We start from the raw sequence: 26,288 nt of genomic DNA on the forward strand, positions 1-26,288 counted from the left end.
ACAATTAATACAAGTTACTAGGGGCTGGGGTAGAGAGTTTGGGGAATTTTTTTTTCCAAGACAGAGTTTTGCTCTTTTTCACCCAGGCTGGAGTGCAATGATGTAATCTCAGCTCACTGCAACCTCTGCCTCCCAGGTTCGAGTGATTCTCCTGCCTCAGCCTCCTGAGTAGCTGGGACTACAGGCGCCCTCCACCATACCCAGCTAATATTTGTATTTTTAGTAGAGACAGGATTTCACCATGTTGCCCAGGCTGGTCTCAAACTCTTAACCTCAGGTGATCCCGCCCACCTCAGCCTCCCAAAGTGTTGGGATTACAGGCGTGAGCCATCGTGCCCAGCCTGAGTTTGGGGAATTATTTAATGGCTACAGAATTTCAGTTTAGAATGATGAAAAAGTTCTGAAATGGACAGCGGTGATGGTTGCAAAACAATGTGAATGTATTTAATGCCACTGAACTGTATGGTTTAAATGGTAAATTTTATGCTATTTTTATCTTAATTTAAAATGTTTAATTATAAAATAAAAGAGAAGCAGGCAATTAAAAATCTCACAAAGAACACGTCAACCCTAGATGAATAACAGATGAGTTCTATCAGACTTGCTTTTTGTACAGTATTTCCAGTTTATTTTTTTCCAGCTTTATTGAGATATAATTGACCCAAAAAATTGCATATATTTAAGGTACACAATATGATGTCTTGAAAGATTTTTACATTGTGAATATTTACCAAAATGAAGCTAATTAGCATATCCTCAGCTCACATAGTTACTTTGTGGGGTGGAGGGTGTGAGAACACTTAAGATCTACTGTCTTAGCAAATGTCAAGTATACAATACATGGTGTATGCCTGTAGTCCCAGCTACTAGGGAGGCGGAGGTGGGAGGATGGCTGGAGCCGAGGAAGTGGAGTTTGCATTAAGCTGAGATGGCATCACTGCACTCCAGCCTGGGAAATAGAGCCATACCTTGTCTCAAAAAACAAAAACAAAATAGTATTGTGAACCATAGTCACCATACAGTACGTTAGATCTCCAGAATTTATTTATCCTGCCTAACTGAAAATTTGTACTCTTCCACCAACATCTCATCATTGTGCCATCCCTCTCCAGCCCTGGTAACCACCATTCTACTCTCTGCTTCTAAGAATTTGACTTTTTTAGATTCCACATGTAAGTTTTAAAATGCAGTATTTGTCTTTCTGTTTCTGGCTTATTTCACTTAGCATAATGAAATAAAGGACAGCCACATTGTCAAAAATGACAATATTTCCTTCTTTGTAAAGACTGAATAATATTCCATTATATATGTATCCATACACACACATACAAACACATACATATACACATACATACCCTGTATACCACATTTTCTTTATCCATTCATGTGTCAACAGGCACTTAGGTTGTTTCCATATCCTGGCTATTGTGAATAATGTTGCAATGAATGTGAGAATGCAGATATCTCTTTGAGATAGTTACATCATTTCCTTTAAATATTTATCCAGAAATTAGATTGCTGGATCAAATGGTAGTTCTATTTTTAATTTTAGGGGAGCCTCTATACCATGTTTCATAACAGCTACACGAATTTACATTCCTACCAAGAGCATGCACATCCTCACTCCCAACACGATATCATTTGTCTTTTTTTTGTAGTAGGCATTCTAACAGGTGTGAGCTGATACTTCATTGTGGTTTTAAATTTGCAAAGCTAGAGGTATCACACTGCTTGATTTTATACTGTAGTATATTTTGATACACTACAAAGCTATAGTAATCAAAACAGTATGGTACTGACATTAAAAACAGATACATAGACCAATGAAACAGAATAGAGAACCCAGAAATAAATCCATGCATTATGGTCGATTTATCTTTGACAAAAGTGCCAAGAACACACAATGAGGAAAGGGCAGTCTCTTCAATAATGGTCTTGGGAAAACCAGATATCCACATGCAAAAGAATAAAATTGGACCCTCATTTCACATGTCATGCAAAAGTCAACTTAAAGTGGATTAAAGATGTAAAGATAAGACCTGAAACTGTAAAATTACTAGAAGAAAATGTCAGGGCAAAGCTACTTGGCAATAATTTTTGTGAATGTAACCCCAAAAGTACAGGCAACAAAAGCAAAAATAACAAATGAGATTGTATCAAACTAAAAAGCTTCTACACAGAAAACAGAGTGAAGAGACAACCTATAGATTGGAAGACAATATTTGCAAACCATATATCCAGTAAGAGGTTTATTCTCAAAATATGTGAGGAACTCCAACAACTCAATAGGAAAAAAATAAATAACCTGATTTTAAAATGGGCAAATAAGGCCGAGCACAGTGGCTCACGTCTGTAATACCAGAACTTGGGAGGCCGAGGTGAGAGGATCTCTTGAGGTCAGGAGTTCAAGACCAGCCTGGCCAATATGGTGAAACCGTGTCTCTACTAAAAATACAAAAATTAGCTGAGTGTGATGGCAGACGTCTGTAATCCCAGCTACTCAGGAGGCTGAGACAGGAGAATTGCTTGAACCTGAGAGGTGGAGGTTGCAGTGAGCCAAGATTGCACCCCTGCACTCCAGCCTAGACGACAGAGCCAGACTCCATCTCAAAAAAAATATATTTTTAAATGGCCAAAGGAACTGAAAAGACATTTCTCAAAAGAAAACATACAAATGGCCAGGAGGCATTCCAGCATCTCCAATTGTCAGTTTTATTTTTTAAGTGTACACTCAACAAAGACAGTCAGTAAGTCATTTCTCAGCTCCATTTGCATTCAGCAGTTACTCCCGGGCATTTCATTGCCTTTACCATCTCATCAACTTCCTTATATCGTTTCTTGAGGTCCTCTTTTGTCCTGCCAAGCACCGCTCCCTCTATTTTTCCTCATGTTTCAGGTGCATTTGAAGGAGACCTACTTCATGTACTTGAGGGACTACTCCATGTTCTTTTAAAAATTATCCACAAGCTTTTTGTCATTCTTTTTTTATGAGGGTCAAGTTTTTGGAGGCTCAATTTTCTTTGCCGATAAGTTCTCTTGACTCCAAAAAAAGAATGTACACCCATATAATTGGTAATAACTTCCCATATTGAATTTATTCAAGCAGAAAAGGGGCTTATGGCTTTAATTAGTAACTGTAGACCAATCCTCTTCTGACCAATTTTTACTGCCATTTTCACCTTTGACAGTTGATTCCTCTGCATTCTTAGATGCTTGTTACACCCAAGCCTCCCCCACTTCTTCCTCTTTCTCTGTTCTAATTGGCTCATTTATTTCTTCCCTTTTTACCAGAGCAGCCATTCCGAGTTTTGTAGATGAGGTATTTCACTCAAGTGCTGTAAACTTGCTAGTTCAGACCTATCACAAAGTTTTTCCATTTCTTCCGCCTTTTTAAGCTGCTCCACTTAGTGTCAGAAAAAGTGATTTCAGATCTTCCTTGAATTTTGAAGGTTTGTCTTCTCCTTTTAATGACTCTTTTCTGGATATCTTTTCCCCTTCTTTGCTAGCAATGCTTGTTATTTAACTTCCTCTTCTTTCTCCTTAGCTATTTAGGCAGCTTCCAATTCAGCTTGTCTTTGTTTTTCTTTAGCCTCTTGCTTCTTCCATCTTGCTCCTTTCTTGGCTTTCTCTTTTTTTTATGTTGAGACAGAGTCTTGCTCTGTCACCCAAACTGGAGTGCAGTGGCGTGATCACGGCTCACCTCACTGCAATCTCAGCCTCCCAGGCTCAAACAATTCTCCCAGCTCAGCCTCCCAAGTCGCTGGGACTACAGGCGCACACCAACACACCTGGCTAATTTTTTGTAGAGACAGGGTTTCATCATGTTGCCCATGCTGGTCTCAAACTCCTGGGCTCAAGCGATCCACTCGCCTTAGCCTCCCAAAGTGCCGGAATCACAGGCATGCGCCTGGCCTTGGCTTTTTCTTCTTTGAATTTTTTATCCTTGTATCACAGCTATGTGCATTATTATCCACTAATGTTCTTTTCAATTCATTTCTTCTTTCTTTCTTTGTGCTCTTGTTGCTCTGTTCTCCTTTTCAATCCCTCTCTTGTCACAATATTCTGTTTTTCTTTTTTCTTCCATATTTAAATAAAAAAAAACTGTCCAAGCACAAAAATTATACCAGAAGGAAGAAAATGATAAATTCATATCACCAGGTTTAGAAACTTTTTTTTTGGACCATCCATAATTATTTTTGAATAGTGGGAAAAACACTTCAAAGAAATTATCCCTTGCTTCACTTTGAGAAGGAACTGAGTTACCAAATGTATGATCTACACTGTTAAATGCTCCTCTTTTCACTGGGTCATACATTTTGTAATTTTCATGATGCAAGTGAAGTAGTTGTTATCCCTTTCTTATATTGGTTCACTGGCTGTTTTCCATGATGTTTTCAAACCACTGCTTTATGAGCTGCTTCAATCTGTCTCTGTGTAGCTTGTATCTTACATGGCTAAGTCCAAGAACTGCATAATGATCCTGGTTCTTCCAGTCCTTGGGATCAACTGTTTTCAGCATGAGAAACACTAACTGCAATTCTTCCTCTGCTTATCCTCCATTTCAGAGGTCAGAGCAAGGGTGATAGCAGTGCCCTGTCCAGGATAGCGGTCAGCACCAGGCCTGCAGGAATAGTGGTTCCCACCCTGGATAGAGGGCACTGGGTCAATTTTCAAATGTGACCTCCCAGTTCAAGCCACATACCTTGGCTCAAGACCAAGGAGCCTGCGCACAGGGATGACCAATAACCACTTCCAGATGGAGCCTTCCTGCTGTGGCCATTTCTTTCAAACTTTCAAAAAACAGGTCACTTTAATTTTATACAGACTTTTTCACAAAATAGAAAAAGGAGGAATACGTTCCCCCACCCTCCATTCATTCTGAGACATTGAGGCCATAAACATAGACAAGGTCAGTATAAGAAAAATTACATGATCTCTCCCTACCAATACAGTTTCCAAAATCCTAAACAAAATTGTAGCAAACCGAACTTGAGGGTTTTTAAAAAGATAATTACACCATGACCAAGTTGAGTTTACCCCAGAAACGTTAAGACACTTTTAGAAAGTCTAAAAATGTCATCTATCACATTAACAGACTGAGGAGCAAAATTCTATAAGCATCTCAATAAATATATGCAGAAGAAAATTTTTCAAAACCCATTCATAACTTAAAAAAATATCTCTTGGTACTAAACTAATCTGATCAAAGATATATTTAAAACTTACAAAAGCATCCAACTAAATGGGGGAAATGTTAGAAACATTGTCTTCTAAACCAGGATCAAAATTAGGATGCCAACTACCACCGTGTCTATTTAAGGATACATGGTAATCCCAACCAATGCAGAAAAAGGCAAAACAAAATTTAATTATAACAGGGGCTTGAATGAGATGTAAGGGCCAGAGCATATGAAATGGCATATAGGAATCTAACACAGGCAGCCATGTAGAATCTTCATCAGAATTAAATTATACCTTAAAAGAAGCACTAAATATAAAGAGAAATAGATCATAAGAATTGCATTCTTTTTCTAGTCTCAACACTACTCAGTAGGAAGTTTTTCAGTTAACGTATTTTGTGAATAAACAAAGTAAAATTGGGCAGGATGGGAAAAGATTTAGTTTATGAAAATAAAAGTACTTCTACAAACCTGAATTTTCTTTAGCACAACTGGTGTTTCCTGATCCCATACATGATTTAATCCTCCATCAGTGATATATGCTTTACATGCTGTCACCATCTGATTAGTTACCTAAAATAAATATAGGTACAAAATAATTATATGTAAAAAGAGAAATAACATTTATGTAAAAATTTCAACCACAAGCATAAACATATGATAAAGAATAAACTTAAGGCCAAGTGCAGTGTGGCTCATGCCTGTAATCCCAGCACTTTGGAAGGCCAAGGTGGGAGGATCACTTGAGACCAGGAGTTCAAGGCCAGCCTGGGAAACAGAATGAGACTCTGTCTTTAAAAATAAAAAATAATAAAAATAAAATTAAAAAATAACTAGAGAACTTGGAAATTGGAATTTTCATTGTCGAAATTTTAAAAGAAATTCTTTTGATGAACTGACCATCAACTGGTACAAAAATGAAGAGCAAATGAGTGAGCCAGAAAAGGGCAAAGATGGAAGAAAAAAATTAAAAGAAATGGAAGTTAGATTCAAGGGAAGAGGATAAATTGAATGGGTAGGTGAGTTAGTCCATTTACATTGCTATCAAGGAATACCTGAGAATGGGTAATTTATAAAGAAAAGAGTTTATTTGGCTCACAGCTCTGTAGGCTGTACACGGACAGCCCCAGGAAGCTTACAGTCATGGTTGAAGGCAAAGTGGGAACTCCTATGAAAGCAAGCAAAAGAGAGATGCCAGGATCTTTTAAACAATCAGCTGTCACATGAACTCATTACCACAAGGAGGGCACCAAATCATTCATGAGGGATCCACCCCCATGACCCAGACACTTCCTGCCAGCCCCCACCTCCAACACTGAGTATCACATTTCAACATGAGATTTGGAAGGGGACAAATACCCAAACCATATCAGTGAGCTAAGAATAATCCAAGGCAAAAGAGGAATGTTTCCCACGAATAAAGAGAAAGGAAATTCTTTGGATTGGGACAACTAAGCAAGTGTAGAACAAGATAAATGTTAAAAAAAAAAAAAAAAAAAGGTTGAGATTTTAGAAATTCAAACATAAAAAAAAATCCTAAAAACTTCCTGGGAGAATAAAACCAGTTACCTAAAAAGGAAACAAGAATCAGATTGGCACCAAGCTTCTCATCAACAATATTGAATGATTGAGCAATATCTCCAACATCTCAGGAGAAAATGATGTTGAATTTAAAATCCAACTCACACTAGCATTTGAGTGATCAGACAAAATGAAAATGATTTTCAGACATGTAGAAATTCAGGAAGTTCACCAGCCTGAAACCCTCCCTGAAAGAATTTTTTTCACCAAAAGAAATAATGAATCTAAGAAAGAGAAAGATGTGGGAATTACAAAACAGTGGTGATAAATTAACTAGCAATATTTGGATTTTAGTCTGAATAATTGTTGATTCACAATGTTGAAAAAATGTTAACAGTAATATGGAACTGTTAAAGAAAAAATTATTCGGTGATACTTGCACAGCAAGGGACTTTATTCAGGACCATTGTGGTAGGTGTCAGGACCACTGCAATGGGATCTTGCAGCAGGAAAGAGAGATGGGGCTCAACTCTGAACACAGCATGGGCAAGTAGGAATGTATAGCCAAGGGGCAGGACGGGGATCAGTGCGTGGAAAATTATTAAGAGGAAACATCAGAGAGGTAAGGGAGGTTTTGGCTAAACTGACCTACAGGATTCCTGCTGAAGATAGGCCAAAGTGATCAGACAACATCTAGGGGATTGATGGGGTTGAAAACCTGATCAGATATCTAGAGTCATCAGATATTGAGAATGGGGGATTCTTGCTCAACTGGCTTAGCAAGGTTCTTTGCTCAAACTAGATTTTACTAGAAAGTGAACAGATGGGCCTACCAGAAGATTCAGAAGCCAAGCAAAGAATCTTCATCAGAACTAAAACTGATCTCAATATGGGACATATATGGCAAGAATGAGAGAGTCAGGTAAAGAGGAAGGATTCTGAGAGTCTTGTCTTATTTAGGACACAGTGATCAAACCTATACTTTGCTTTATTTAAAAAGTTAAAATGTGACTGTGACTTTAGATATTTAGTTATGCTTGAATAATTTACAAATAAATTCTGTTCATGTGGGTGTTGTGTGTGTGTGTGTGTGTGTGTGTGTTTTTAGACAGGGTCTTACTCTCTTACCAGGCTGAGAGGCCATGGTGTGATCACAGCTCACCACATTCTCGAACTCCCAGGCTCAAGGGATCCTCCTGCCTCAGACTTTGGAATAGCTGGGACTACAGGCACATACCACCATGCCCAGCTAACTTTTAAAAATTTTTTTGTAGAGCCAGGGTCTCACTATGTTGCCCAAGCTAGTCTCAAACTCGTGAGCTCCAGCGATCCTCCCACCTTGGCCTCCCAAAGTGCTGGGATTACAGCCTGAGCCACCATGCTTGGCCTCATATGTTGCTTGAGTAAATCTTCAAATTATTTTAAATAATTAGCCATGTGGTGCTACACAGGAAGAGCTTACACCAACTATAGTGCTGATGGGAATAGCTACAGAAGCACTGTTAATAGTAGACACACTCCTATCTCTTGGGTAGAATCAAACTATTTGAAATGAATAAATTAGAAAACCACCAGGCACATTTTCTTTAAGTATTGGGCCTTACATACGATAAATAGAAAAGTGCCAGTCACTCCCTTCAATTAAATACAACTGAGTCCAGTCAACACCCTTCTCTTCTTGCCCACTGGAAGTATTAAAACTCTAAGAGGTACTCAGGCTTCCCAATTCCCTTCCTAGAGCTCAGAAGGAAAGTCTTAACTTTTTCACAGGATGACATGCAATTTCCTCTCATAGAAACTTACCTTAATAAACAATGAGGTCATTCTCTCTGAGGTATTATAATACTTCGACACACCGTGAATCATTCTGATGGCATTAATCAAATTTTGTATCCCATGTGCCATGGAAACCTAACATTGAAACAAATTAAGTGAATTCCATCATATGCTTATAGGTTTAATAACCAATAGTCTTTAATACTCACGACTCTAAATGTACACAAAATAGTAGAGCATTTTTATCTTAAAGTCAAATTTTACTAAATGCAGTATTCTAGACTAGACCCTGGAACAGAAAATAGGACATTAGTTTTGACAAACAAAGATAATACAAGATGTTAACAGGAGAAACTGGGTGAAAAGAATTCTGCACTATCATTGCAACTTTTCTGTAAATCTGAATTAAAAGTTATCTAAAAATTAAATTTTAGAGGTGAGACCGATTTTAAGGTTAATAGTTTATCCTGCTCTTTTTTAAAGATAAAGAAACTGATACCTTGAGGGGTAAATTGACTTACTTATGGTCAGAAGACCAGCTAAAATAGAAATCAGACTAGCATTCATTTTCTTTTATGCAATTCACTTCACCTTTTAGCAATCCTACTAAGTGCCAGTAGGTTCTGAAGATATTGGGAGAAATCCAGACCTATTCCCGAGTAGCTCACAGCAGAGCGGAGGAGATAAACACAAACAAGTAAAACAAGTAGGACAAGGTAGAGCAAAGCAGAACAATTACAACAAGGACATAAAACAACCGCTAACGTAAACTGAACGCTTACTGTATTCCAGGCTTTAGGCTAAACGCGTTAGCATATTATCCTAACATATGCTGACAACAACCGTTTAAGGTAGGTTTGATTACAACAGATATAAAACATCACTGATTGTAAGATTGCACCATTGTTTCCTGTGCTATTGAGGAGGAAAAAAGACACCCAAGGTGAGGAATGTAACTCCTACATAATACTAGGCCACCAGTGGGCCCCCCCTGTCAAGGTAAACATGAAATAAACCAACCTTGGAGAAAAAGAGAGAAATAAAATTTACATGCTAGTAGGAGAACGAAGAAAACCAAACTTCTTTGAGAATGTGTGCACAGGTACTCAACTGCAGTCTGAATTCATGAATGATACCAAAATCAAAAGCAAAACCAACAAGCCAACAAAAACACCCTCAAGGAGAGAACTAATAATTTAAGGCAATGTCAAGTCGCGTCCACAATCATTCATTAAACCCGACTGACTAAAGTATGTCCTGAGTACAGAGATATTAAAATGTGAAAAAATGTCTTAGGATCTATAAAATAAAGTATTATCATTATTCCCATTTTGCCAATGAGAAAACAGAGAGATAGAGAAGTTAAGTCCCTTGCCTAAGACTCAACAGCTGTTATGTAGCAGAGATGCTGAGACCCTGCTTGTAACCATAATGCAAATCACTATGGAAGAACAGATAAAGCCAATGGCATCCTTGTCTTCAAGGAACTTTCCTTTTAATTGATGGGACAAGATAAAATATATAAAACATCTTTTTAATGGTGATGGAAGAAATACAGCCAAGAAAAACAACTACTGATTAGTGTATGGTATGTCCTAGGTGTGGGGTGTAACTATGGAATAATTAAATCAATTTTATGTGGCTTATGGAAATTAACATTATTACTTTATAGTTAACGTTGTATGTCAGAATTTATATTATATATGGTATCTGTAGATCAAAAAGATCCTAATAAAAATATGCCTAGAAGGAGCCCCTTTCACCCTTGCTAAGTCATGTCTACAAAGTACCACTAAACTTCAATAAAGAGGGTTCAGGGATGGCATCAAATGGGTCCTTCAGAAAAATGTCCTTCATCTGAACTTTAAACATCATTATTTATAATAGTAGCTCCTTGAGTGCACTGTTCTTGTCCATCTATATATAATAGTAAGCTATGCCTAAAGCACAATACCAGGGTGATTTTAAAAAAATGAAACTTACGTAAACTTAAGAGTCAGAAATGGAAGCACAAATCCCCTGCACTTTTCCTACCCAAATGACAGTTATAAACTAAACAACAATTGCTGGTTACTTTTAACCAGAATAAAGAAATGAGGGGGAAAAAAGGAATTTTTGAAAGTACAGATATAGTGGGTGTATGAGTGGGAAGCAATTATATGACTCGATACTATTAGCACTTCTGTCGTTTCAAAAGGTAATGCTTGAAACCTTCCTACATAAGAGAATATAAAAAGCTCAACAACAACAAAATAACAATAATAAGGCACATCCATGGTTAGAATAATTGAACAAAGTTTTTTAAAATTACTAGGATGTAAAAAACATCAGAACTAAATGATTTTTAAATTATATGAATTAAAACAAGTCTTTTGAATCAAGAAGTTGAAATCAGTATTCCTTAAAATTTGGAGTCTTGATAGCAATAAAGTATTCCATCTTTCTTTCCAGTTTACTTTTTATGATAAAAAGCTTTAAATATATAGAAAAGTACAGCGAATAGTTTAATGACCAACTACTCCCATCACTAGATTTGACAAATGTGAACATTGTGCTGTATTCACTTCATCTATTATTTTTCACATCAAGAGCTACTTTTGGTAGCCTGGGAGTAGGCTTTAGGTATTATATGTATTTCATATTTGCATCTTAAAATCTGTGAGCAACCCAAAATGCTTGTGACATGTAATAATTTTAACTTTTCTTGGATAGAAATTTTAATTGCTCATATTGTAAAGGAATTAAGCCATTGAGCTACCAAGTAAGCCAAGCAATGGCCCTATTTCTCCAACACCATACACTTTGATTTTCTTTACTTGGGGTCATTGCATAGAAATACCTAAGAAATGATATAAATGTTCTTATATTAAACAAATTTTACAAAGGTTCCCGACAGAAATCCAGCTACTAGTAGTAGGGGTACAAGTGAGAAGAATGAAGTTGAAGAAAGTCATAATTCTTGGTGGGGAGGAAGGGAAAGAGGTGTGAGCTGAAAAACTTCCTATTGTGTACTGGACTCACCACCTGGGTGACAGGATCCATACCCCAAACCTCAGCATCATGTCATATACCCATGTAACAAACCTGTACATGTACCCCCGAATCTAAAATAAAGCTGGAATTATTTTAGAAGTCATAACTCTTTGCAAATAGCACAAATAAGTTTTAAATAAAATCTAACATGTCTTGGTGGAATCGATTAAAAGACTCTGCTTCTAAAGACTTCCTGTCCCCTCTCATGGTACTCCCTGATGGATGATGGATTACTCATGGCAGTAAGAAATGCGCTTGCCCAATACTCTCAGCCAAGATTTTCCCTCCCCTTCCATATTAAACTTCTTGACTACTAATGCTCCTTTGGGATGTTTATGAACTGCCTCTACACCTCCTTCTTCTTCAAATCTAAGTGATATAGCCTTAACCTCTTTCCCTCTCCCTGCCTCTAGAAAGAAACCTGCACTGACCCAAGAAGATTGGTCAACAAAACCACGTGGCCAGTGCTGCCACCTGTATGGAAGATTTGACTACCTCTTCAAAAATTAGAATGAGGAATACCGAACAAAGATACCAGACACAAACTAAATTAATTTGAAAGCACTGGGCCGAGCATGGTGGTTCATGCCTATATTCCCAGCACTTTGGGAGGCTGAGGTGGGCGGATCACTTGAGGTCAGCAGTGTGAGACCAGCCTGGTCAACATGGTAAAACCTCGTCTCTACTAAAAATACAAAAATTTGCCAGGTGTGGTAGCGCGCACCTGTAATCACAGCTACTCAGGAGGTTGAGTCAGGAGAATTGCTTGAACCCAGGAGGCGAAGGTTGCAGTGAGTGGATATCGCGCCACCACACTCCAGCCTGGGCGACAGAGAGAGAGTCCGTACCAGGGGTGGGGGGGAGAAGCATTTTAACTTAGGGGTACGGGGGAGAAGCATTTTAACTTAGAGAATACCTTGAAGAAGCAACGTGGTAAAGTGGAAAAATAATACAACCCATAATGCTAGAGATAGCTAGATTCAGATTTGGTCCCACCATGGATCATTGTAGAAATGCTCAAACTCAGTTTCCTAATCTTTGAAATGAGGATCAATGTACATACAGAATGAAAACATATGTAAAGCATGTACTACAATGCCTATAACAAAAGGTCAAGGATGCTCAAGCCTGGAAACATCTTTAAAAATGCAGTTGTCTGGGCAGCCCTCCTGCCTATAAGTGATTTACAAAAGAAGTAACACTCAGGCAAAATGGGGAAATACTGCCCTAAGCTCTCAACAAGTACTAGCTTCCTCGATTTCTCCTTCTATTAAATAAAGGATAGTCCTTTTAATTTTCATATTTTATATGAAATATGAAATACCAGATTATTAATTTGATGTTAATATAAACTTTAAAAAAATAAAAGCAAATGGTAGTGCTAACATGTTCTTTAAAGGATCTCTATGGAAATATAATGAGTAGGCTAGAAATTAGAAGATGGGTTCTGTTCGCATCCCTGATTAGCTGAGTGATGGTGGCAAAGTCACTACACTATGATGAGTTTTGGCTTCCTAATCTGTAGACTGGGAATAGGCAGCCCAGAAGATGGCCCCAGTGATGCTCACCCACATGGTAATCACACCCTTGTATACTCCCCTACCTGCCCAGAGTGAACCAGACCCACTTGCTTCTAGCCAGTAGAATACAATAGAAATAATGGGCTGTCACTTCAGAAATTAGGTTACAAAAAGATCACTTCCAACTTGGGTGTTCTCTCACTCTCTTGCTCACTCTTGGATCACTCACCCCAAGGGAAGCAAGTTGCCAGGGGGAGAGGCCCACGTGGCTAGAGACTGGGGCCTGCCAATAACCACATGAGGGAGCTAAGAAAAGGACTCTCCCCAGTCAGCCTCCTCCACTTCAGAAGAGACCACAGCCCCACTTAGCCTGTGGGCAACCTTATGAGAGACCTTGAAGCAGAAGCACTTAGCTATGCCTTGCCCAGATTCCTGAGCCACAGAAACTCTGACATAATGAATGCTCATTGTTTGTTTTTTTATATATACTTTAAGTTCTGGGGTACATGTGCAGATCTTGCAGGATTGTTACATAGGTTTACTATGCCATGTTGGTTTGCTGCGTCCACCACCATCAGGTATTTCTCCTAATGTTATCCCTCCCCTATCTCTGTACCGACCTATCCCTCCCCTAGCCCTCCACCCCACAACAGACCCCAGTGTGTGATGTTCCCCTCCCTGTGTCCATGTGTTCTCATTGTTCAACACCCACTTATGAGTGAGAACATGAGGTGTTTGGTTTTCTGTTCTTTTGTCAGTTTGCTGAGAATGATGGTTTCCAGATTCATCCATGTCCCTGCAAAGGACATGAGCTCATCCTTTTTTATGGCTACATAGTAATCCATGGTGTATGTGTGCCACATTTTCTTTATCCAGTCTATCCTTGATGGGCATTTGGGTTGGTTCCAGGTCTTTGCTATTGTAAACAGTGCCGCAATTAACATACATGTGCATGTGTCTTTATAATAGAACAATTTATAATCTTTTGGGTATATACCCAGTGATGGGATTACTGGGTCAAATGGAATTTCTATTTCTAGGTCCTTGAGGAATCACCATACTGTCTTTCACAATGGTTGCACTAATTTATGCTCTCACCAACAGTAAAAGCATTCCAATTTCTCCACATCCTCTCCAGCATCTGTTGTCTCGATTTTTTGATGATTACCATTCTAACTGGCATGAGATGGTATCTCAATGTGGTTTTGATTTGCATTTTTCTAATGACCAGTGATGATGAGCATTTTTTTCATATGTTTGTTGACCGCATAAATGTCTTCTTTTGAAAAGTGCCTGTTCATATCCTTTGCTCACTTTTTGATGGAGTTGTTTTTCTCTTGTAAATCTGTTTTAGTTCTTTGTAGATTCTGGATATTAGCCCTTTGTCATATGGATAGCTTGCAAAAATTTTTTCCCATCCTGTTGGTTGCCAGTTCACTCTAATGATTGTTTCTTTTGCTGTGCAGAAACTCTTAAGTTTAATTAGATCCCATCTGTCTATTTTGGCTTTTGTTGCCAATGCTTTTGGTGTTTTAGTCATGAAGTCCTTGCCTATGCCTATGTCCTGAATGGTATTGCCTAGGTTTTCTTCTAGGGTTTTTCTGGTGTTAAGTCTTATGTTTAAATCTTTAATCCATCAGGAGCTATTTTTTGTATAAGATTTAAGGAAGGGGTTCAGTTTCAGCTTTCTGCACATGGCTAGCCAGTTTCTTGGCACCATTTATTAAACAGGGAATCCTTTCCCCATTGCTTATTTTTGTCAGGTTTGTCAAAGATCAGATGGTTGTAGATGTGTGGCATTACTTCCAAGGCCTCTGTTCTGTTCCATTGGTCTATATGTCTGTTTTGGTACCGGTACCATGCTGTTTTGATTACTATAGCCTTGTAGTATAGTTTGCAGTCGGGGAGCATGATGCCTCCAGCTTTGTTCTTTTTGCTTAGGATTGCCTTGGCTATGTGGGCTCTCTTTTGGTTCCATATGAAGTTTAAGGTGTTTTTTTCCAGTTCTGTGAAGAAGGTCACTGGTAGCTTGATGGGGATAGCGTTGAATCTATAAATTACTTTGGACAGTATGGTCATTTTCATGATATTGATTCTTCCTAACCATGTGAATGCTAACCGTTTTTAAGCCACTCAGTTCTGGGGTAATTTGTTAGGCAGCAAAGGATAAATCATATATTAATATTTATCTTGCTTAATTCACAAATGAAGGCATACTAATGATATGCTACATGTTTAAATATGGGTTAAAATATTAAATATAATTTATCATTCTTCATAAATATGTAATAGGAAAATATATATTTTAAGTAACTTTTGGCAGGATGTTTTCCCCAATATACACATATTAAAGATTTTTAATGCATTAATTATATGAGTCAATTTCTTGAATTGTACTTTTTTTTTTTAGAGATGGCATCTTGCTCTGTCACCCAGGCTGGAATGCAGTGGCACAACTCACTGCAGCCTTGCGCTCCTGGGCTCAAGCAATCCTTCCACCTCAGTCTTCTGAGTAGCTAGAATTACAGGTGCAAGCCAATGCACTCAGTTTAAAACTGTACTTTAAAGCATACTTACTAGGTCATGGTTATAGAGAGGCTGACACACTTTTTCCAAAGTATATAAATATCTGACATTATCTTTTGATTCATTTGCTGTATCAGTGATTCTTGCATCCAAATCACGCCAATTCTAAGAAAAAAATGTATAAGAATTCTATGAAACATCCAGCTATATCAGTGTGCTAAAGTTTACTCAAGAAATTCAGTCTTCCCTAATCATACATATACTAAAATCATAGATATTTAAGTGTAATTAATATATATTTTTCTTATAATATTTAAGACAAAGTTATTGCAAGCACCTTAAATGATTTACTAAAACTGAAGACTCATTCTGTTTGTAATTAAAATCCTGTCTGTAGGCTTGAACTACACTTGCTTCTATCAGGAATGACTTTTCCAGGTTAATTATTTGTGACATTATATTACTCTGGGTCTTCAAGAATGGGTCAAGTTATTAAGACAGAACATTATTAAAAAAAAAAAAAAACCCTACTAGCAAAGTGAAGTCAATCTGAACTCAACACTTTCTTGTAAGTGATCATCAAATATTGCCTGCTTAGATAACTGATTATGAGAAAGATCTTCCTTATATTGAGAAGAAAAATCTATCTTCCTATAATCTCTGCTCACTTGGTATAGTTTTGCCTAATGGAACCTTAGCAAACACACAGCATCCCTTCAAATATTTGAAGACATTTACCATATCATCACTAAGTCTTTTTTTTTCCTTCTTCCTCAATTCAGAAATTACTAAGGCTTTTATTCAAAGATGAACACTCTGTGTGCCTTTAGTCATTTAATAAGACGTCTTTTTTTTTAACTCTAAATTTCGGAATACAAGCGCAGAATGCGTAGGTTTGTTATGCAGGTATACACGTGCCATGGTGGTTTGTTGCCCCTATCAACCCATCATCTAAGTTTTAAGCCCTGCATGTATTAGCTATTTGTCCTAATGCTCTCCCTCCCTCACACCACCCCCCAAGAGGCTCCAGCATGTGCTGTTCCTCTCCCTGTGTCCATGTGTTCTCATTGTTCAACTCCCACTTGTGAGTGAGAACATGCAGTTTGGCTTTCTGTTCCTGTGTTAGTTTGCTGAGAATTATGGCTTCCAGCTTCATCCATGTCCCTGCAAAGGACATGATCTCATTCCTTTTTACAGCTGCATAGTATTCTATGGTGTATATGTACCACATTTTCTTTATCCAGTCTATCATTGATGGATATTTGGGTTGGTTCGAAGGACATGGTCTTAATAGCTTCAACTTCTTGGCCTTTCTACTCTGGATACACACAACATCACTCTAAACACATGTACCTCAGAAATGAAAGGAAACCTTCAGAGTGATCTGGCCAATGCTGAGAAGAGCCAAAACATCACCTTCCTTTTTTTCTGAAAATTATACCTCTCATAAAGCAGCCTAGGATCAAGTTGACTCGTATCAGTAATATTCTACCAAATGATTCAACTAAAACTGTTAAGTCTTCATCCAAACTTTACTTGATCAATTTCTCTCCTTCGAATTCTTTCAGGATTTTTAAACTATTCTTAATAAATGTTATCTTATTATTAACTGACCACTCTTACATATGAGGGATGATAAAATCAAGTGCCTGCTTGAGAATTGGTCAGAGATTAAGAGAACATAGAATGGAGAGGTCTACCAGCAAAAACAGAAATAACATGCTCTGGACAAAACCATTTTAAAAAATAATGGGAGCCAAACAGTTTGTCTACAAACCCATCCAACAAAGAGGTGGGGCTATCAGTATGGCACCGCACTCTTACCACTGAAGACCTTCTTGGATCTTTATGTTATCATCCTATATATTTTTTTCCCTCCGTCCTCAATGTCGTTCATAGATTTGCTACCACATTTGCTTTGCATCCTTTCTAAAGACTACAGGTTAGTATTTTTAACATGAAAAAAAGTCTGAAGGTCACTATGGCAGATCATTAAAGATCTTTCTCCAAGAGTTTAAATTGTATATCACCTTTGATCCACAAATTCATAAATTCTCTCCTAGAAAAATGCCTTAGAGAAATTCTCACACATGTACACCAAGAGACATGAACAAGAATATTCACTGAATCATTGCTTGCAATAACCCCAAACTAGAAACAATCCAAATGTCCATTCTGGGATGATAGATTAAAAAATTGTGGTGCATCCATGCCACAGAATATGATACAAAAATAAAAACAAAGGAAGCAAATGAATAATAATGCATACATTAATATGATGAATTCTCACAAATAATGTTGAGTAAAAGTTGGTTGCAGAATATATGATACGACTCCATTTATATACATTTCAAAAATATATAAAGCTAAGTATCAAAATTTGGTATTTTGGAAAAAAAAAAATGGCATAAGCTTATTTGAAAATATATACCAAAGGATGAAAATACATGAATTGTTAAGACAAATCAGGAAAAGAAGAACAAAGAATAGATGTACAAAAATTAATTATGATTAAAAGAAAATGACAAACAGTGCTGGGAAAATTAGCCAGCCATTTGGGAAAAAGAGGTAAGAGCATGACCTTATATCCTGCTTCCCCTCTTACTAACTCTGTAATCTTGAACAAGAAACTTAATCTCCCACTGTTCTCTATACAAAATGGGGAAGAGAATAATAAGATCCATTTGATCCAGCTGATGTGAGGATTAAATGAAATGTTATAGATAAGATACTAAACATAATCCTTGGCACATAGTAAGCACACAATAAATGTTAGCTGCTATTATTATCATTATTATTAAATCTGACATGATTTACACAAATTCCAAGTTAACTGAGGAATGAAGTACAAAGAAATAAAATCCTAGAAATAGAAGAAAAGGGTAATTCTATTTTAAATTTAGGTTAACCTTGACTTATTCTTCTTAAGAGGGTCTTTTTAAACAATACATTAAGGACAAAAGCAATAAAAGACTGAAAAAATGTAATTCATTTAAATATAAAAAATTAATTATAAATGATTCCTTTTTAAAAAATTAAAATACAAGCAACAAATAAGCACATCTAGTATCCAGATTTAGTTTCTAAATACTACTCTCCAAAAAAATAAACCTAGGCTCCTCGGAGAAGTGTTGATCCCAGGACTAGGGCAGGACAAATGCAAAATGAGCCTTGAGCATTTATCTAGTGGTAGAGAGTAAATAAGTGCTCCAAACAGAGTAGGGGGATCAGAAGGAAATAGGAGCCAACCTGAAAGATTTCCTGATGGCCAAAGAGGAAACAATTTGAGCAACAAATTAAATCATGAAAGTATTCAGCTATAACCCAAACCATGAAATAAATACCTATCAGGCTATATTAATGTAAATAAATGATCAAATACATAACTAAAATGAGAGAAGAGACAACTTTTTCTTACATAAGAATTCTGATTCATAAACATGGATCCAGAAAATCAAGGAAACTAGAAAACACCATTAGCATAACCACAGTAATAACTGCCACAGTCAAGATTCACCTATGAAAGCTACTCATGTAGTTTAAAGTTGTCTTCCACAAGATGCAATATGTGTACAGCACAGAGACCTAACAAATCCCAACCTAACTAAATTATCCATTTTAGGTCAACAGTAACAAGGTTCATCAATATAATGTACCCCCGATAAGTCACACTGGGAAGAGCACATCAAGTCTGGCGTTCTGACCAAAGGTACATAACCTCAGTGTATTCAAGAGAAACCATCAGACAAACCCAAATTGAAAACATTCTTCTAAATAACTGACCATTACTATGCAAAAGTATCAAGGTCTTGAAATAGAAGTATAGACTAAGGAACTGTTATACTGGAGGAGACTAAAGACACATGACAATCAAATGTAACATAGGATCCTGGATTGGATCCCAGAACAGATCAGAATATATAAGTGGAGGCTGGGCGTGGTGGCTCAGGCCTGTAATTCCAGCACTTTGGGAGCCCAAGGCTGGCGGACAACTTGAGGTCAGGAGTTCGAAACCAGCCTGGCCAACATGGTGAAACCCTGTCTCTATTAACAAAATTTTAAAAACCTGGGGAAATATAAATTGTGTGTAGCATCATTGATAGTATTGTACCAATGTTACCCCTTCATTTTGATCATTGTACAATACAGTTTTAACAGGTTAACATTAAGAGAAGCTAGATGAAGAGCAGGCAGGAACTCTCTGTACTATACTGGTTGACTCTTCTGTAAGTCTAAAATGATTTCAAGTTTTCAAGTTTTAAAAAATGTAAGCCACAGACTAGGAAAAAGTTTGCACTGTAATTGTCAAGGTCCTTACAGGGTCTGGGATTTTACCCTGCTTAGAAGTTAATGCATCATCCTTTTGCTGTTTTACGGATGATGGGAGAAAACATGAGATTTTGAGTGAGAGACAAGGATTTTATTGTATCACAGCAAATGGCATGAGCATTATGTTGCATTTGTTCCCCCATGACCCTAAATATCCACAAACTGATGCTTGCACCTGCAATAGGTTGTGTTACAGGTGAAGAACACTGAGTTTAGGGGAATTTATCCTTTCTACAGTAAGTGTTAAGTCTGCTCTTTGTCTGGGTGACACAGTAAGTGGTAAGTCTGCTCTTTGTCTGGGGGTCACATTAACTGACCCCTCAAGGTTACTCACTGAAAACACAACTCTGAGAGATATTCGGGTAAAGAGCAGTATGGACCTTGCATTCTTTTCACATATAGTGAAAATGTGCAGAGATGCTCAGGATGGGAGGGGAGGGGACGGGAGGGGAGGGGAGGGGAGGGGAAGGAAAGGGAGTGGAGGGGAGGGAAGGGAAGGGAAGAAGGGAAGGGAAGGGGAGAGAAGAAGGGGAGGGAAGAAGAGAAGGGGAGGGGAGGGGAGGGTCTAGAATAAAGCCATATTGTAAATAAAGATGACCTCTAGGAAAGGAGATAGAATTGTAGGGATGAGATGTATTTTGCTTTTGACTCTATATGCAGTTGTTTACCTCAATGACCCTATATTGATTTCTTCATTGATTTATAATTTCAAAAACAATTTAAAAATAAAAAATGATCACTTCCCTACAAATCACCCCATAGCAGTATGGTCAAAATTGGTCTGTGAAATACTGAGAAATAAATCTTCATTTCTTCTTCTGGAAATAACTGTGATATATGTAAAAGCCTTACTCAAAGGTTGACACTTCTAAACATGATTCTAGTATATTACACTAAGAAGTAGTTCAAGAAGGATAATTTTCTACTTGCTTGTTCTGAAGTATACCAAACTTTAAATAAAAGGCCTTTTACCTTTAGAATTTTGGAGTGTGCAACATTTAGCACATTTATGACAGCCTTACAACTTGGCCCTTTAATCTGTTCAATGATATAGTTGAACTTGGCCGACATGCGTTTCCAGTGTTCCAGTTCAGTGAGTGGACCTGAATCATCAGCTTCTTTTCTCATCTGCTCACTCTCAATAAGTATCTGAAATAAAAAATATATACAAAATATAGAAATGTTACATTCTTCTTTGTTAAAATCGGATTGCCTGGATTCAAAGGGTGCTAAAAGTATAAATAATGTTCAACACCAAATAATATTTAAAAATTCTTAATAAATGAAGACCAGAGGAGAACTTCTTCAAATGGATAAATACTCTCTACCAAGATTCTCCAGCAAGCATAATACTTAAAGGTGACAGTTAATCTGATTTATTTTGGGGTTTTTTGCAGGTGGGGTGTTTTTTTGTTTTTTGGATCTTGGGGTTTTTTTGAGACCGAGTCTTCCTCTGTTGCCTACGCTGGAGTTCAGTGGCACAATCACAGTGCACTGCAGCCTCAACCTCCTGGGCTCAAGCAATCCTCCTGCCTCAGCTTCCCAAAGTGTTGGGATTACAAGCATGAGTCACCATACCTGGCCAAAGGTGATATTTTAGAAAATATCACTTTCAAACCAAAGACATGAAAAGTTTGCCACAATCACCACCCACTTCTATTCCACCTGGTAGTAGAAGTCTCAGAACAAGATAACTAAAGAAATAGAAGGTATAAGAATTGGAAATTTAAAAAAAGCAAAAATGGCATAATCACAGATGACATAGTTTGCTACATTTTTAAAATTCAGGCATATCTAAGGCCAGGCACAGTGGCTCGCACCTGTAATCCCAGCACTTTGGAAGGCTGAGGTGGAGGATCAGTTGAGCCCAGGAGTTCAAGACCAGCCTGGGCAACAAAGCAAGACCTCTTCTCTACAGAATTTTTTTAAATTAGTTGGATGTGGTGGCACATGCCTGTAGTCCCAGCTACTCAGGAGGCTGAGGTGGGAGGATCACTTAAGCCTAGAAGTTGGAGACTGCAGTGAGCTATGAACATGCCACTTCACTACAGCCTGGGTGACAGAATGAGACCCTGTCTCTTAAGAAAAAAAGACTAAAGACAAACTTTTTACAATTAATAAACGTGAACAATTTAGTAAAGTTGCCAGATCTATACATAAAAATTAGTACCACTTCCTTAACAAGCTATTTTGTAATCTGAAAATGTAATTTTCAAAAAGATACAATTTGCAACAGCAAAGAAAAACAGTAATAAGATAAGTAGAAATTAATCTAATGAAAGATGCGCAAGACCTTTTTGGAGAGAATTTTAAAACTTATTCTACACACACAAAAGATCTACTAAATGGGGAGGTATATCATGTTCATGGATGGAAAATTCAATAATATAAAGATGGCAGTTTTCTTTAAATTAATGTACACATTCAGTGAAATTCTAATAAAATCTCAATAGAGTTTTTCATAATACTTTAAAAATTAGTCTTAAAATTAATTTTGAAAAACAATTATCCAGAAATAGTCAACATAATTTTGAGGAAAAACAAAGAAAGGGCTTGGCATGCCAAATGTTGGTTTAGTAAAAAGCTACAGAAATTAAAGCAGCTCAGCATAGTATAAAAAATAAATAAATAGACCAGTGAGATAAACGAAGGCGTCTAACAACTTTATGTATGACAGAGGTGATATTACAAATTTGTTAGGAGAAAATGGACTATTAAACAATTTAACAGAGAACATTAAATTGAGACAATTAGCTAATTACAGATACACAAAAAACACAAAATTAGATTTCTACCTCACATCACACACACACACACTTCCAGATGGAGTAAAAACCTAAATGTTAAAAATAAAATGGTAATATTTCTAAAAGAAAATGTAGGAGATGGGATAAAACTAGAAAGAAAAGCATGGAACTGAATAGCATAATTGTCAAGGTAATAGTTACCACTAGGGGGAAGAAAAGGTGTTTAAAACTGAGAAGAGAAATGCAAAGGCATGTTAAGGCACTGATAATGTTCTATTTTCTTTCTTTTCTTTCTTTCTTTCTTTCTTCCTTCCTTCCTTCCTTTCTTTCTTTCCTTCTTTCTTTCTTTCTTTCAGGCCGAGTCTGGCCATGTTGCCCAGGCTGGTCCTGTACTCCTGAGCTCATGCGATCCTCTTGCCTTGAGCTCCCAAAGTGTTGGGATTACAGGTGCCAGCCATGTTCTATTTCTTAACTTGTGCAAAGGTTACACAGGTGTTCATTTTACAGTTTGTTCCTTTCATCGTATTGATTTTGTGTTATATTCCCTATTTAGAATAAATAATTTAAGAGAATGTCTTCATAACACTGGAGTAGGAAAGGGTTTCATAAGTAAAATACAAAAAGCACAGAGTTTGTAGTCACTAGGGATAGCTAGGTTGAGACTGGATTAATATTTGTAATTAATATATTTATCTGCATTAAAAACTTAAATTTCCACATGACTAGCAACACCATACCAAATGAAACATGACACAGTGGGGACCAACATAGGATTAATATCTGGAAAATATTATTTAACCTCCAACAATGTAGTCAGATAGCATCAAGGCATCCAAATGAAGGAGTGGATGATATGGGTAGATGATATGAACAGGCAGTGATATGGGTAAATGATATTAACAGGCAATTCAACACAGAGGAAAACAAAATAGCCATTAAATATGCTCAATAGTATTTAGGGTAATGCAAAGTAAACCAAGATATCATTTCACACTCAACTGGCAACAATTAAAAATCTGGCAATTCCAAGTATAACCAAAGATTTAAAAAAAAAAAAAAATAGGAAGTCTTGGCGGGGCACAGTGGCTCACACCTGTAATCCTAGCACTTTGGGAGGCCGAAGTAGATGGATCACTTGAGCCCAGGAGGTCGAGACCAGCCTGAGCAACATGGCAAAACCCTATCTCCACAAAAAAATACAAAAATCAGCCTGGCATTCTGGTATGCCGGTAGTCTCAACTACTCAGAAGACTAAGAAGTGGGAGGATGATTCGAGCCTGGGAGGTCAAGGCTGCAGTGAGCCATAATCATGCCACTGCATTCCAGTCTGGGTGACAGAGCAAGACCAAGAAAAGAGGAGAGGAAAGGAGAAAGGGGAAGGGAGGCAAGGGGAGGGGAGGGGAGGGGAGGGGAGGGGAGCGGAGGCGAGGGGAGGGGAGGGGAGAAAGAAAAAGAAGGAAGGAAGGAAGAAAGGGAGGGAAGAAAAGGAAGAAAGAAAGAAAGAAAGAGAAAGAAAGGGAGAGAAAGAAAGAAAGGGAGAGAAAGAAAAAGAAAGAAAGAGAAAGAAAGAAAGGGAGAGAAAGAGGAAAGAGAAAGAATGAATGAAAGAAAGAAAGAAAGAAGGAAAGAAAGAAAGAAAGTCTCATGTGCTCCTTTTAAAACTATAGATTAATATAACCACTATTTGGAGGGCTTGGTAAAATCCAATGTAAGATTCATATCCTATTGCTCCCAGCAATTCCATTGAGAAACTCTGGAGCATGTGCAAAGGTGTCTGGGACAAAGAAGTTTTCATATATATAGGTTATATATATGCAAATGCAATAGAAGTGCAAAACATTCAAGGGAACAGGAGACAATAACATCAGGATAGTACTAATATTGAGGAAGGGAGAAGAAAGTGATGGAGGCTTTAGCTAAAATAAAAGAGATTTAAAGAAAACATAGAAAATGATTAGCATCTGTTTCACCTCAGTGGTAGTTACATGGGTGAGTGTTATTTTCCATACTTTTTAATGTACAAAAATGCTTATGTACAGTTAAATTTATAACTCCTCATAATTTAAATCATGACGGAATTTTTAAGACTATAATTGCAGTTAAATATACCATGAATTTTTTAAACCCCTGAAGGTTCTATCTTAAGTCCATGAAATACTTTTAATTTTAACCATGGTTTATGAAGTTCTTTCTCTTTTTTTTCCAATACAAATGACTTATTTATTTATTTATCTATTTTTATTTCCATAGATTTTGGGGGAACAAGTGGTATTTTGTTACATGAATAAGTTCTTCAGTGGTGATTTCTGAGATTTTGGTGCACCCACCACCCAAGCCATATACACTGTACCCAATTTGTAGTCTTTTATCCTTCACCCACTCCCACCATTCCCAACTTACCAACCCTCAGAGTCCCCAAAGCTTACTGTATCATTCTTACGCCTTTGCATCCTCATAGCTTAGCTTCCACTTATGAGTGAGATCATATAATGTCTGGTTTTCCATTCCTGAGTTACTTCACTTAGAATAATGGTCACCAGTGCCATCCAGGTCACTATGAATGCCATTATTTTGTTCCTTTTTATAGCTGAGTAGTATTCCATGGTATACCACAATTTCTTTATCCACTTGTGGATTGATGGGCCTTTGGGCTAGTTCTATATTTTTGCAATTGCGAGTTATGCTGCTGTAAACATGTGTGTGCCAGTATCTTTTTCTAATGAATGACTTCTTTTCCTCTGGGTAGATATCGAGTAGTGGGATTGCTGAATCAAATGGTAGTTCTACTTTTAGTTCTTTAAGTAATCTCCATACTGTTTTCCATAGTGGTTGTACTAGTTTACATTCCCACCAGCAGTGTAAAATGCTCCCTTTTTACCACATCTACGCCAAACATCTATTATATTTTTATTATGGCCATTCTTGCAGGAGTAAAGTGGTACTGCATTGTGGTTTTGATTTGCATTTCCCTGATCATTAGTGATGTTGAACATTTTTTCATGTTCGTTGACCATTTGTATACATTCTTTTGCAAACTGTCTATTCATGTCCTTAGCCTACTTTTTTTTATTGGATTGTTTACTTTTTCTTTTCTTTTCTTTTCTTTTTTTTGCTAATTTGTTTGAGTTCCTTGTAGATTCTGGATATTAGTCCTTTGGCAGATGTATAGATTGTGAAGATTTTCTCCCACTCTGCTGATTGTTTCTTTTGCTGAGCAGATGCTTTTTAGTTTAAGTCTCATCTATTTATCTTTGTTGCATTTGCTTTTGGGTTCTTGGTCATGAAGTCTTTGCCCAAGCCGATGTCTAGAAGGGTTTTTCTAATGGTATCTTCTAGAAGTTTTATGGTTTTAGGTCTTAGATTCAAGTCCTTCCTCCATCTTGGGTTGATTTTTTGTATAAGGTGAGCGATGAGGATCCAGTTTCATTCTCCTGCCAATTATCCCAGCACCATTTGTTGAATAGGGTGTCCTTTCTCCACTTTATGTTTTTGTCTGCTTTGTTGAAGATCAGTTAACTGTAAGTATTTGGCTTTATTTCTGGATTCTCTGTTCTGTTCCATTAATCTATGTGCCTATTTTTATACCAGTACCATGATGTTTTGGTGACTATGGCCTTATTGCATAGCTTGAAGTTGGGTAATGTGTTGCCTCCAGA

At 37.3% G+C, this 26,288-nt stretch overlaps 1 protein-coding gene and 1 pseudogene across 1 annotated transcript in view; both read right to left on the minus strand.

Annotated features, from left to right (window-relative positions):
* DNAH8 (dynein axonemal heavy chain 8) overlaps positions 1–26,288 on the minus strand; it is a 338,863-nt gene that overhangs the window by 280,420 nt on the left and 32,155 nt on the right. The window contains exons 7-10 of the mRNA XM_064360442.1: positions 20,858–21,034; positions 15,608–15,721; positions 8,505–8,612; positions 5,652–5,753 (exon numbers count right to left, since the gene is read on the minus strand). Of these exons, the coding sequence (XP_064216512.1) occupies positions 5,652–5,753; positions 8,505–8,612; positions 15,608–15,721; positions 20,858–21,034 (501 nt within the window). The remainder of the gene's footprint in view (positions 1–5,651; positions 5,754–8,504; positions 8,613–15,607; positions 15,722–20,857; positions 21,035–26,288) is intronic.
* LOC105725306 (dnaJ homolog subfamily C member 2-like) lies at positions 2,919–5,446 on the minus strand (annotated as a pseudogene).

Source organism: Aotus nancymaae, unplaced genomic scaffold (assembly GCF_030222135.1).
Source record: "Aotus nancymaae isolate 86718 unplaced genomic scaffold, 86718_ANA_hifiasm-v0.15.2.pri h1tg000040l, whole genome shotgun sequence".
Lineage (NCBI taxonomy): Eukaryota > Metazoa > Chordata > Mammalia > Primates > Aotidae > Aotus > Aotus nancymaae.